The sequence below is a fragment of the Triticum aestivum genome, chromosome 3D (genome assembly GCF_018294505.1).
Source record: "Triticum aestivum cultivar Chinese Spring chromosome 3D, IWGSC CS RefSeq v2.1, whole genome shotgun sequence".
Classification (NCBI taxonomy): Eukaryota; Viridiplantae; Streptophyta; class Magnoliopsida; order Poales; family Poaceae; genus Triticum; species Triticum aestivum.
In genome coordinates, this window is record NC_057802.1 from 107563358 (window position 1) to 107575726 (window position 12369).

Sequence of the window (12369 nt, forward strand, 5' to 3'; positions counted from 1 at the left end):
GAAACATAAATAGGTGATCTATGTATCCTATCTTTCCACTACCTGGGTGACTGACGCCCTCCATCCCTGGGCGGCATAGACAAGTCCTGTGAGATTATTTCAATGTGTGTTCATGTCGTGAGTTATTTGTGTTTGGAGCTTGTTAACTGGACCAGCAGAAACATTGGACGACTATATTGCAATTTATACAGATTTCAGCTGTCAAAAAACCATAGATTTGTTGCTCATCATAGTTTGCCGCTGATTGTTTGAGGTTTGCTCAGTTGATTTCCCTCGAAAAAGGGGACTGTACATTTGTACTTCGCTAGTACTGGCTAACAAGAAGAAATCTTGCTCCACCAGCTGGAGCAGTATTGAGGGATACAAACGGAAAATTTATTGCGGGAGGGAACTGGAATATTGATGTGTGCGCAAATGTTCTTTCTGCAGAGGACATGGCTCTTCGGGTATGGCTTGATTTTTTAATTTTTTGAAAGGAACATATGTTATTCAATTACGAAGACCTGGTTAAATCATCAGCTACAACGTTCGTTACAATCTCAGGAAAATGACCGAACCAAATTTCCAAACTGCCATTCCCTAAGCTTCATATGCAGCTAAGACAAGTGTTGCATTTTTACAGGACCTTGGACATACATAAAGATTAACATTACCAAAAGCAACTTTTATTTTGAAATTTAATCTCCTGCAACAAGGCTTCCAGTGGTGCTAGATCATAGTTCTGGCTTGAGATCGTTTGCTTCAGTGCCATGGAGTTCATTTCAAACATGACTTGGGTACACCCCATGTTGGTTGATGCATTAAGCGCGTTTAGTAGTGACAGTGTCTCAGCATGAAGGGCATCAGAGATATGTTCCAGACTTTCTGCACCTGCAGTAATGAGCATTCCGCAATCATTTCTTATGGTAAAGCCCCACCCGCCTGAATGTGTTCATGAAATGCACATTTTTAATAACTCACTTGCCCGAGGAGTTCATTTTTTAGGTGCTTTTCTACTTTTGAGTTGTTCTCGCTGCTTGACATTTCTGTATTCATAAGTGTGGTGAAGATAATATATCATCTGAGGATTTGATTTTATCTCCGGCATGGCTTGATTCTTGTGTTGATTGGATAAGTGCCTAGTCTATTTGGTGTAACAGGCCGGTGATCAGTTCCGACAATGTTGAAGCCATTGAGACAATGATAGCTGGAGGCAGATCTTTGGGAGTAGCTGCAGCAATCTTCCCACAATTGTTATTACCTCGTTTGTGAATTCCCGCAAACTATCTTGGACATTGTTATAGAGAAGCAAATTATGTTGCGATTTTATAGTACTACAGTAGGTTTGAAGAGTTTCCGAATGAACCTCTCTAGTATGCCAAAAACGCTTTCATATTATGAAACGGAGGGAGTAGTAACTATTGTCAAAAGCTAATAATAAAGGGGTGATGATTTGATTAAAAAAAACAAGAAATCTTCCCAAATGGTTTCGCTACGCTGACTGGTGGGACCCAGTGCCAGATGCGCCGTTTCCTCCGAGCAACCGATTCTCGTCGATGCCACCTGCAGCGCCGCCGCCTCCTCTCCGTCGTCGCTGGCGGCGACCAACCGATCCGCGACCTCCCGCCGACCACCTGCGCTGTCCCATGGAACCGCCTCCTCCGCGCCCACATCTGCCGCTCCCGTCCGGACCTCGCGCTCGCGCTCTACCGCCGCATGCGCGCGCTCTCCCCCACGCTCCCCAACTCCTACACACTCCCCCTCGCCCTCCGCGCGGCGACCTCCCCAATCGCGTCCGCCATCCACGCACACGCCCTCCACCTTGGCCTGCACGCCCACCCGGACGTCGCCGGGCAGCTCCTCGCCGCCTATGCCAGGCACGGCCGCGCCGATGAGGCCCACCACGTGTTCGACGCAATGCCGTCGAAGAGGGCCACCATGTCATGGAACACGCTCATCTCCGCGTACTCGGTCTGCTGCGACCCCAACAATGCAATGGCTACGTTTGCGCGCATGGCCGCTGCTGGCGAGGCGCTCCCCGACGCCGTGACTTGGACGACGCTGCTCTCGGCGCACGCGAGGTGCGGTAAGCACCCGGTGGTTCTTGAACTGTTCGGAGACATGCACCGCAGCGGATGCGAAGGTAACGCCGAGTCCGTGGCTGTGGCGCTCTCCGCGTGCCCTTATGCCGGCGACCTCGCATTGGCGAAAGGGAGGGCGATACATGGCTACGGCGTCGCGAAGGGCGTCGTGCGTGGCTACCTGTTCGTGACGAACTCCCTGGTGTGCATGTACGGCAAGCTGGGGAAGATGGACGACGCCCGGGAGGTTTTCCGGGAAGCCGGGGAGAGGAACACCGTGACATGGAACGCCCTCATCACCAGCTACGCTGCTGCTGGGATGTGCGACGAAGCGTTGAACGTGCTCGTCCGGATGGAGCAGCGAGGCGGCATGGTTGCTCCCAATGTGATGAGCTGGAGCGCTGTCATCGGCGGCTTCGCGTCGTCCGGGGACAATGAGCGCGCACTGGAGCTGTTCCGGCGGATGCAACAGCAATGGCTTTCGCCGAACGTGGTGACCTTAGCTACCGTTCTCTCAGCCTGCACCGAGCAGCTGGCGGTGCGGCTCGGTCGGGAGGTCCATGCCGATGCGATCAGATCCATGGTCGACCGGCACTCGCTCGTCGCGAACGGGCTCATCAACATGTACGCCAAGTGCGGGAGAGTCGCCGACGCACGCACGGTGTTCGACGGTATGAAGAGCAGGGACCTGGTCTCCTGGAACTCTATGTTGGCCGGCTATGGGATGCACGGCCTGTGCGACGACGCCCTGGCAGTGTTCACAGACATGGCAGAAGCTAAGGTCGATCCTGACGGTGTCACCTTCGTCGCCGTTCTGTCCGCGTGTAGCCACGCAGGGCGGGTGTCCGAGGGCCGCCGTCTGTTCGATCAGATGATACTGGAGCACAAGATTTCCCCATCCATGGAGCACTACACGTGCATGGTAGACCTCCTGGGGCGGGCTGGCTTGCTCAAGGAGGCGTCCGAGTTCATCGAGACGATGCCGATGGGAGCCGACCTGTGCGTGTGGGGCGCGCTGCTCAACTCCTGCAGGATCCATGGGGACGCAGCAATGGCCGAAGCCACCATAGCGAAGGCTCTGCAGGCCGGCGTGGTGACCACCGGCAACCACACGCTGATCACGAACCTGTACGCCGCGTGCGGGATGTGGGACGACTCCAAGAGGGTGAGGGTGATGACGAGGGAGGCCGGCTTGAGGAAGAACCCGGGGCAGAGCTGGGTTGAGGTGAAGAACAAGGTGTTTGCCTTCATGGCCGGCAGCGTCCCGCCGTCGATGCCCAGAGCTGAGGACGTCTTCAGAGTGCTCGACGATTTGTATCGCGAAATGGATGACCAGAGACGCGCCATAGAGGAGGATCACATTGTAAACGTTTGATAGAAGAGAAAGCTTTTGCAGATAGATGTATCTCGTACAGCAGGCAAACAGAGTGAGAGATACTGAAGAACTTGGGCGAGCTGCAGAGTGTTCAGAGTGGAACTTGTGAGCCGAAGAAGAGCCTGAGGGTCCTGCAGATCTCGGCGGGCTCTGCCATGGCGCCGTTGCCGTAGTCCCCGCAGGCGAGCCGCTTGGTCACCGGAGGGATGAGGGAGACGCCGAGGCCGGCGACGACGTCAAGGTGTCGCCTAGTGAAGGGGTTGTCCCACATGAAGGTGTTCATGGCCCGCGCGACGTAGATGGGCTTGCTGTAGTCCCACGCGCGCACCACGCACGTCAGGAGGTTGTCGCACAGCCCGCCGGCGATCTGAGCGCGGCGGATCGAGAGAAAAAAGTGGTCAAAACAGAGCAGCAACGGAACTCCGCATGACTCGGTGTTCAGCTGTTCACGGTATTGCCTACCTTGGCCAGGGTGTTGGCCGAGAGCGGCGCGATGAGCATGGCGTCGGCCCACTTGCGCAGCTCGATGTGCAGGACCTCGTCGCCGATCCTCCGCCAGGTGGACCACTCGTCGGCGTCGGTGAGGAGGGCGACGCCGCTCGGGAAGGACTCCCTGTCGATGAAGTGCAGGGACGAGGCCGTCGCCACCGCCCGGACGTCGGCCCACTCGGCGAGGCTCCGGCAGAGGATCTCGAACTTGATCGCCGCCACGCTGCCGGAGGCGGCGACCAGGACGCGGGGCCTCCGAGGCCGGGCGGCGCCGGCGCCCGGCGACGGCTGCTCTTGCGTGGCCATTGCACTTGTGAATTACGATGGCTCTACGTGTTGGAAATGAAAAGGCAACTCTCTGAAATCACTGAAGGGAGATGGGAAGTAATTGCGGCACTCACACCTCTAGATCGCAAACTCAGCAGGAGGGGGACAAGAAAGGCCGGTGTTAGCTGGAGAAACAAACAGCAGTAAATTGCGCCAGCGATCCAGAGCGCAGCAGCAGCAGCAACAGGCACAGCATCGCATCGAGACGCATTCACCAGTCACCACCCAAGGACAACACATTTTCATTCGGATCTGCCCAGTTCAGATCTTATTAAAAGCCATGACTCAAGAGTTCAAGGCGCAGGGGGGAGGCCCGAGAGCTCGACGAGCACGATCGCACTGTCCATGGTTTCAACACGCACTGTCCATGGTTTCAACACAGACAAGTTCTCCAAGGGACAAATTCAGTTTCTGGTTCCTGGAGTCTTAGACCGACGACGACGATGACAATCAATGCAATCGCCTTGTCTGCTCTCTCGCTGCCTACATGCTGTCCGAGATCGACCTCAGCTTCCCGTCACGACGCCAGAAAGCGTTGTCCTTCTTCTCCACGGCCAGCAGTTCCTCGAAGGCGGTATCGCGCACCCCTTTGGCGAAGGCTCCTTCACGGATTCTCTTCTCCGCTTCATCGTTGCTCTCCTCCATCTGCCACGACGAAAGGTTTGGTGTCAAAACACCTGGCAGTTCATATCACGGGGCAAAGGTGCTTGCTTGTGAGCAGAACAGAAGCGCGTTACCAGTTTGTAGCACGATGACAGCTGAAGCTGCTCATGGAGATTATGGTAAATGCTGGCATCTTTCTTTAGTCTTTCATATTCAAATTCCAACTTATCCACCTACAGCAATGCCCAAGGGTATAAAAAAGGCTGAAGTCGGCACAACATTGCATCTTCGAATGTTAACAGCATTTCTTAGTTGATGTCGGTATGTATTTATTTTTCTCTAATGCCTCACCTGTTGACATAGGCGAAGGTGGTCATGTGAAGACCTACCATTACGACTGTTAGATAACATGGCCTTCCTTATTGTGATGCTTCTTCGGGTGTTCTCAGACCTGAGACGCACAACACATTACTGAGAGTTTGTACAACATGTGGGGTATGCATGTCTGAACTCTGAAGGGTAAAGCTGAATGCAAATAGTCACATACTTTTGTAGTAGTTCGTCCCTCGCATCTACAAGAGTGCTAAGAAACTCATGGACCTGAAAAAACAAGGTAGAGGTACATGGAGAAATTGGTAAAAGGCACGAAGCCGTGAAGATAACAAAATATATACTGTTTTCGGCTGCAAACTTGCTTTGGACAAACCCTCCAATACAGGTATGGTCCATGGTGATCTAACCAAATAAAGGTAAATCTTTAATCATATAAACACTGAACACCTTAAATTCTCATAAAAACACTAATTAGACGCACAGATTCTACTCTGCCCCAGTTAAACTGCACAATAACTCCACACCGGTGCACAATTTAGCTATGGAAGTTCACAGAACCACCAAAAATTATGTTCCTCTTTTAGAACGCACTCAAATCACACCAACCTCCACATTCAAATCAATTGAAGATGCAAAGCAGAACCGAAGAAAATAGTGTACAACCTGGTGAAAGAATTCTTCAATACCACCAAAAGCCCCAAACAACCGACGATACTCCTCGGTGATCCTTTGTTTCATTGGACCACTCAACCGGGGGAGGAGCAAGGTGTTCGGTGTTGGCCCCTTTTCCTCCTCAACAGCCCCCAACTTAGCTGTGCGATCCATGCCCTCCTGCTTCCTCCTCGGGTTTTTTCTCTTCTTCCCACCGCCACCAGCAAGTGGCAATGATGGTTGGGGTGATTGAGGTGGGACCTGACGGGACAGGATGACACTAATAGCAAGGAGGACGAGATGGGAAACCCGCATGGTTGTAGATCTGTCGCGGAAGGTTTGCGGCGAAACCCTCAATCGCAAGAGCAACATAAAGCTAGATCTAGATTTACTTTCCACATAAAAATGACTTATTTTGTATTCTAGTGGGGGTCACGGGTTATCACTTTGCTTGCGGCGTGTTTGCGTAAGAGCAACTCTAGCAGATGCCGGAAATCCGCCCTCCCCACAAAATAAGCACCGATATACGGTACCGGATGAAAAAGGGTCCCGAACAGGTATTGTATATTGGCCGGACTCGTATATTTTTGGCGGCGGGCTCTAAAAATCAGCCCGCACCCGCCAAATTCCCCCTCCCCCTCCTCGGTTTTGCCGCCAGGTCACTCCCTCTCCCCCCCCCAACAATCAACACCATGGAGTCGCATCAGCCCCCGCCCTGCGTTTCCAAGCGCCGGCGGCCCAATCGGCACCTCCTCGTCCCCTCGTCGCTCCCGCGTCCGTGTTACCCACCGCCGCACTTATTCCTTCCGCCGCCAATGTGAAGTGGAAGCGGCAGGGCAATCACGTCGTCCATGGAGCCGGGGCTGCCGCCGCGGCCCAATCGGCGCCGCCTCACCTGTATAACGTTTTTGTGGGTCAGGATAGCGCATCTGCTAGAGTTGCTCTAAAAGATGGAGGATTTCACGCTAGACGTTTCATTTTGGAACTCCTTCCCTTTCTGTGAACTTCCTAAGTCAATAGAGCTATTGATGTCATTAATAGCATTCCCGAATCGCACCACCAGTTGACTGAGAAAACAGATGCATCATTCTCAATCAGTATGTCCTAATCTCTTCTAGCCACTTCCTCCATCCGGGACTAACCCCCTCCCCCAGCCCCCGCACCACCATGTATTTTGGGACAAATTTTGACTATCTATATCACTAACAAAATATGATTTATATGCTACAAAAAGTATGCCATTAGATTCGTATACGAAAGAGAATTCCCACCGTATGTTTTTGTGACATATAATTTATGTTTTAGTATTAGTTAAATTCATGGTCAAAGTTATGAGGGGGGCTAATAAACCCAGACGAAGGAAATAATATGTAATTAAGAGCGTATAATCAGGTCTGACCTACCACAAGGCAGGAATGGGGCACTTGCCCCGCTTTCTCTCTTTCAAATTGCAACTATGTAACTGAGCTTTGGGGGGAAGGTATATTTTATGGTAAATTACCACTAAGGAAAGTTATAACTATATCAAAGTCCATCAAAATGGAAAAAATCTTTTTTTTTGTCTACTGTATTGAGCCTCTGACAATCAAGTTGTGTATACACTATACAGCCCTCCAAATCAAAGAAATAAAACTGTGAGTTGAGGTTGTTTATTAGGAAGAGAACACTTTGTTAGAATAGTTCCATATGTGAACACTGGCACACAACAAGGATATACTAGGTTTTCATTTTGAGTATGATTAAACTAAACATATCAAAGCAACAAAACCACTGATTCCCTGCTAATGCAGTTACTCAAATGGTGCCAGGCTGTAATTACAAAAGGATGTCAGCATTATGTGCCACAGTTACTAACAAAAGCCCAATTTGACGGTGATGACAATTAACCACTAGTAAAACTGGACCCATTTTTTTTGGAATGGGTTTCAGTGTCATTGGAGTAGCATCGTAAAATCCATAATAATTTAACTATCATTGGCGGTAAAAATTCAAGTCAAAGCATTTAGCAGAACCAACAACACACCGACATCCCGTCGCAGATGGACTAATGAAGCATGCACCTACCTAGCAATGGGAGCCCATTTGGTATCTTACTCCCTCCATTCCAAATTATTTGAATCTAATTTTGCCCTATGTCAATCTTCTTTATATTTGACCAAGTCTATAGACAAATGTGGTAATATCTATAACATTGAACATATATAGTATGTAAACATGTTTTATGATGAATCTAATGAAACTAATTTGGTGTTGTGGATGTTAATATAGTTGTCCATAGACTTAAGTCAAACTTCCTTGGAACAGAGAGAACATAGAACTTCAAGTAATTTGGAATGGAGAGGAGTACTTCTCTAATCAAGCCGTTAAACTCCAATACTAGCTTGCAATCGAAACAAACACCAATTCTAGACTAGACATTAGTAGGGGCTATCTGCGTTCGCAGTTGTTGGGGCCACCAAACCAATCCCACAATTGGTAGCACAGCAAAACCTGTCATTGGAGCAGAGCAGGGATCCTACGCTCAGCACATTAGTGCAAGGAAGCTAATAAGGATGCCGAGAAGGGTTGCATTGCATAGGGCGCACCCACCAACCTGGTCAATGGTGAGGGACTGGACCTGGCTGGCCCGCGCGAGCTCGTCGTACCGCGCGGTGATCCGCCGCTGCAGCGCGCCGGCCACCGAAGCGAGCGGGAACCGGGGCCGCGGCGGCAGCGCGTCGTGGCTAACGCCGCCCGCCGCCTGCGAGGCGGCCCCGTCGCCGCCCTGCTTCGGCTGCTGCTTCCGCCTCGCCCTCCGCCGCCGCCTCTTGTCCTCTCCGCCCTCGTCCTCCTCGGCCGGCGCGCTCGGCTCGAGCGCCGCGGCCGCCGGCTCGGGCGGCGTTAGCCGGGGCCTCCGGAGGCGGTGGCGGCGGTTCAGGTGGAGGGCAATGAGGAGCGCCGCCGGCGGGGCGGCGAGGAGCACGAGGAGGATGAGGAGTAGCGCTGCGAGGGCTAGCGGCAAGTCCATCGCCGGCGAGGGCTCGTCATCCCCAGCCGGGTCTGGACCCTAGACTCACTGGCTCTCGAATTAGTACTAGTATTTTCGTGCTTGGGAAGTGGGAAGTGGGGTGCGAGGGATGCGAGGAAGAAGTGATGGGTTTGAAGTCTCCGGGCGGCAGAGCCAGAGCGCCTGCTCGCTCAGCTCTTCGAGTGCTCTACAAGTGGTAGCCTCAAGAGAGGGGCGTGTGCACGAGACGCGAGGTGAGAGCAGTAGTGGTCGAGGCTGGCTGTGGACCACGGATAAGGACGACCGACGAAGAGACGGAAGAGGATTTGTAGCACCCGAACATTCATTAGTTAAAAAAAAACACAGGGTATTCGAAAAGAAAGAACTGGGATTTTGGGGAGTATCAAACGTGTCCAATCTACTTCCGTGTAAAATTTCGTCAAAAAATACCAGAAAATGTAACTGTGGCAAACAAATAAAAAAAATCCTATGTATAAAGAAAAAACCGTGTGGATGGATTGTAGATTGGAGTGTATTTTCTTTGCCATGGATACATTTTCTAATATTTTTTCATGAATTTTCTTACGAGAGTAGATCGTGCATACTGGTTTGATATCCCAAAATTTTAGATTTTTTTTAAAAAAATTGCAGGTAATTTTGAATTTAAAATTCATATAAGGGGTGGAGCATCTGGGTGCTCCTATGTATTTCCCACCATGAGGATGACTACAAAACCAACATCCACAACGTGGATCACCAAAATGTTTTAAACATTTGACATGGCTGCGTGCATCCAACTCAAACAGGCTTGCTGGATTAGGAGAGAAAGACTATTTGTTTAGGCCAACTCCAATGCACGATCCATTTCGTTTGTCCAGTTCATTTGATAAAAATGGATAACTGTGGCAACCCAATGTGCGAGTGCAACCTCAAATTATGTCTGTCTAGTGTCCACCTCGACCAAAATCCGGTGTAAATTTGGGCTGGATTTGCGTCCACACGGACACGAGGCGGACCCGCACGCGTCCTTTCCTCGTCCGCCCTAGGGCCCGCGTGTCGGCCATGCAAACACTTCCCTGTTGGTAAACGTAGTAGAAAACAAAAAATCACGCCTATGCACGCCCAAGAACAATATGAAGATGCATAATTGATAACACATAAGTACAAGAGATCGCAACAATTTTTTAGGGTAGTATTTTACCCAAATTTATTGATTCAACACAAAGGGAGTCAAAAATATTTGCAAGTATTAGTAGTTGAGTTGCCAATTCAATCACACCTGGAGAATAAATATTTACAACAAAGTGTTTAGTAACACATAATTTGATAGCAGTGGTGACAATAGCAGTTTTGTAGTGATTGTAACAACAATAGCAACGAAAGTAACTTAGTAAAGATCAATATGTGAAAAGTTTAGACATTGGATCAGTGATGAATATTTGTGTCGGATGATATTCATCATATAACAGTCACAACCTAGAACGATATACAATAGCTCCAATTCATCAATATAATGTAGGCATGTATTCCGTATATAGTCATATATGCTTATAATAAAAACTTGCATGGCATCTTTTGTCCTACCCTCCCGTGGAGTCGGGGCCCATAAGAAAACTAAGGGATATTAATGCCTCTAATAGAGAAGCGGAACAAAGGACTAACACACGGTGAATACATGAACTCCTCAAACTACATGTTTGACGAGTTATTGTGCATTATTGCATAAAATAGTTCTTTTGGTGAGTTTTAAGTGCAAATTTTATTTATAAATATTCCTTCACACATGCACTAATACATGACACTAGCTTGCACATGCACACATCATTTAACCCATGCACATAGCAATGCTTCCTCATATGCATATATGCTATACATGTACATATTCGGGTATCTACGGCCGGCCAGCAGGCTTGCATTTATACGCACTTGAATATCTGCTTCGTTGACATACTCTATATATGTACTAGGAAATATGTAGGTGTGTTGCAACGGGTGAAAAAAAGCTTTGTTACCATTTATTCTCTTTCCTCATCTCGTCGACAATGGCAACAATATCCACTTGATGCCAACGCATTTGAACATGGTACATTCCAAGGCAATGACTTCGGCCATCTAGTAGCAGCACCGACAAGCAACGACCCTACGACAGCACAACCCAAACAACGATATATTTCTCTCAGAAAATCTCTCTCTCATTCCTACATGATAGCAAGCAGCCGCAACATAGCCTCTGTATCTCTTTGAGCCTTGTTCGGTTCCCGTCGCACTGGCTGACGGCACGTGGCACGGGCACAGCGCGGCTACCATGGTTATCTGTACAGTTAGCAAGGACGCGTTTGGTAGCCTGCATTAGGCCCAGCCAGGCCCGCGCGGCATGAAAATGGGCTGTTTGGATCCATGTGTTTACTGTTTGGCCCGCATAGCACGAATCTCAAAGCACCCCTCAGCCTGGCCCGCTAGGAACGACCAAATCAGCCATTTCCAGCGAGCCAGGCTCGAGCGATGCAGGGAAGGGGAACACCGCGCCGCGCAGGGGAGGGAGATGGCGGGAGCGATGGCGCATCTCCGAAAAAGCGGCGGGACGAATTCGAGTCGTCGCCCGCCGATTCGGTCGCCCCATATATCGAGGGTCACCGCCGCGCCGCGGCAAAACTCCCGCCACCATTTTCCCCCTATCGAGCTTTCCCTCCGGCGCAGATCCACTTCGATGACGAGGTAAGCGACGCATCTACTCCGGCGACCGGTTGACTGCGCTGGTGGGTCGACTCCTCCTCCTCTCCGACGTGCCAGGCACCTCCTCCGCGGCCCTTCTGGTGGCCTCTGTAAGTTCAATCACCACCTCCTCTCTTCTAGTTCTAGCTAGATCTGTCCATGTGCTAAGGTTAGGCTGTTCGATCTATTTGACTATGATGGTGTAGTAGCTAGTTGTGATGGATTTGGAGCATGCTATGGGTTGTTTCCATGTGGGCAAGTGTTGGTCGTTAGTGGTCATGGATGAATTGGTGGTATGCTAGTGTGCAGGTGTTGAACAAGACCATCCATGTGTCCATGATTAGTGCTCTGCTCTCCATGATTAATGCTCTGTTATATTGTGGTATGCTTTAGTTGTGGTATGTGTGTGCATGTGTTACTGCTAGTTTGATCTGTCCAAGATGTAATGCTAGTTCAATCTATCCAAGATGTAATGCTAGTTCGATCTGTCCATGTTGTACTACTAGTTCGATTTGTCCATGTTGTACTGCTAGTTCACATTGTCCATGTGTAGTGTCTTGTGGTGTTGATGACACTATAGGAAATGACCACACAAGAGTTTAGTCAGGCCATCGTGCTGTCCGAGAGCCAGTTCCCGCCGTCCTACGTCGAGGACTCATAGCCTCCTCTGGAACAAATGCCTCTTGATTCAGAGGTTTTCGAGGTGCCGCCTACGGTTCCTCCATTTGTGCTGGCTCGGCCCAATGTTGTTGCTCATTGCTACGTCTTGAGCTTGCGTTGGTTTTTCCCTTGAAGAGGAAAGGGTGCTGCAGCAAAGTAGAGATATACTTATC

The 12369-nt window shown here is 50.1% G+C and overlaps 1 protein-coding gene across 3 annotated transcripts; it reads right to left on the reverse strand.

Moving 5' to 3' along the window:
• Positions 1 to 3414: 3414 nt before the first annotated feature.
• Positions 3415 to 9067, reverse strand: LOC123077718 (phosphopantothenoylcysteine decarboxylase). 3 transcript variants are annotated; one of them, XM_044500023.1, is made up of 6 exons: positions 5851 to 6500; positions 5402 to 5454; positions 5206 to 5305; positions 4989 to 5087; positions 3898 to 4896; positions 3415 to 3802 (listed from the first exon to the last, which is right to left on the reverse strand). In XM_044500023.1, the coding sequence occupies exons 5-6, from the start codon at positions 4228 to 4230 to the stop codon at positions 3527 to 3529; spliced, it is 609 nt and encodes a 202-aa protein (XP_044355958.1). In that variant the 5' UTR covers positions 4231 to 4896; positions 4989 to 5087; positions 5206 to 5305; positions 5402 to 5454; positions 5851 to 6500; the 3' UTR covers positions 3415 to 3526. The 3 variants fall into 3 exon arrangements, with proteins under 3 accessions (XP_044355958.1, XP_044355955.1, XP_044355956.1); XM_044500020.1 differs by lacking the exons at positions 3415 to 3802; positions 5851 to 6500 and adding an exon at positions 8432 to 9067 and having other exon boundaries at positions 4469 to 4896; XM_044500021.1 differs by lacking the exon at positions 3415 to 3802 and having other exon boundaries at positions 4469 to 4896; positions 5851 to 6460.
• Positions 9068 to 12369: the final 3302 nt, after the last annotated feature.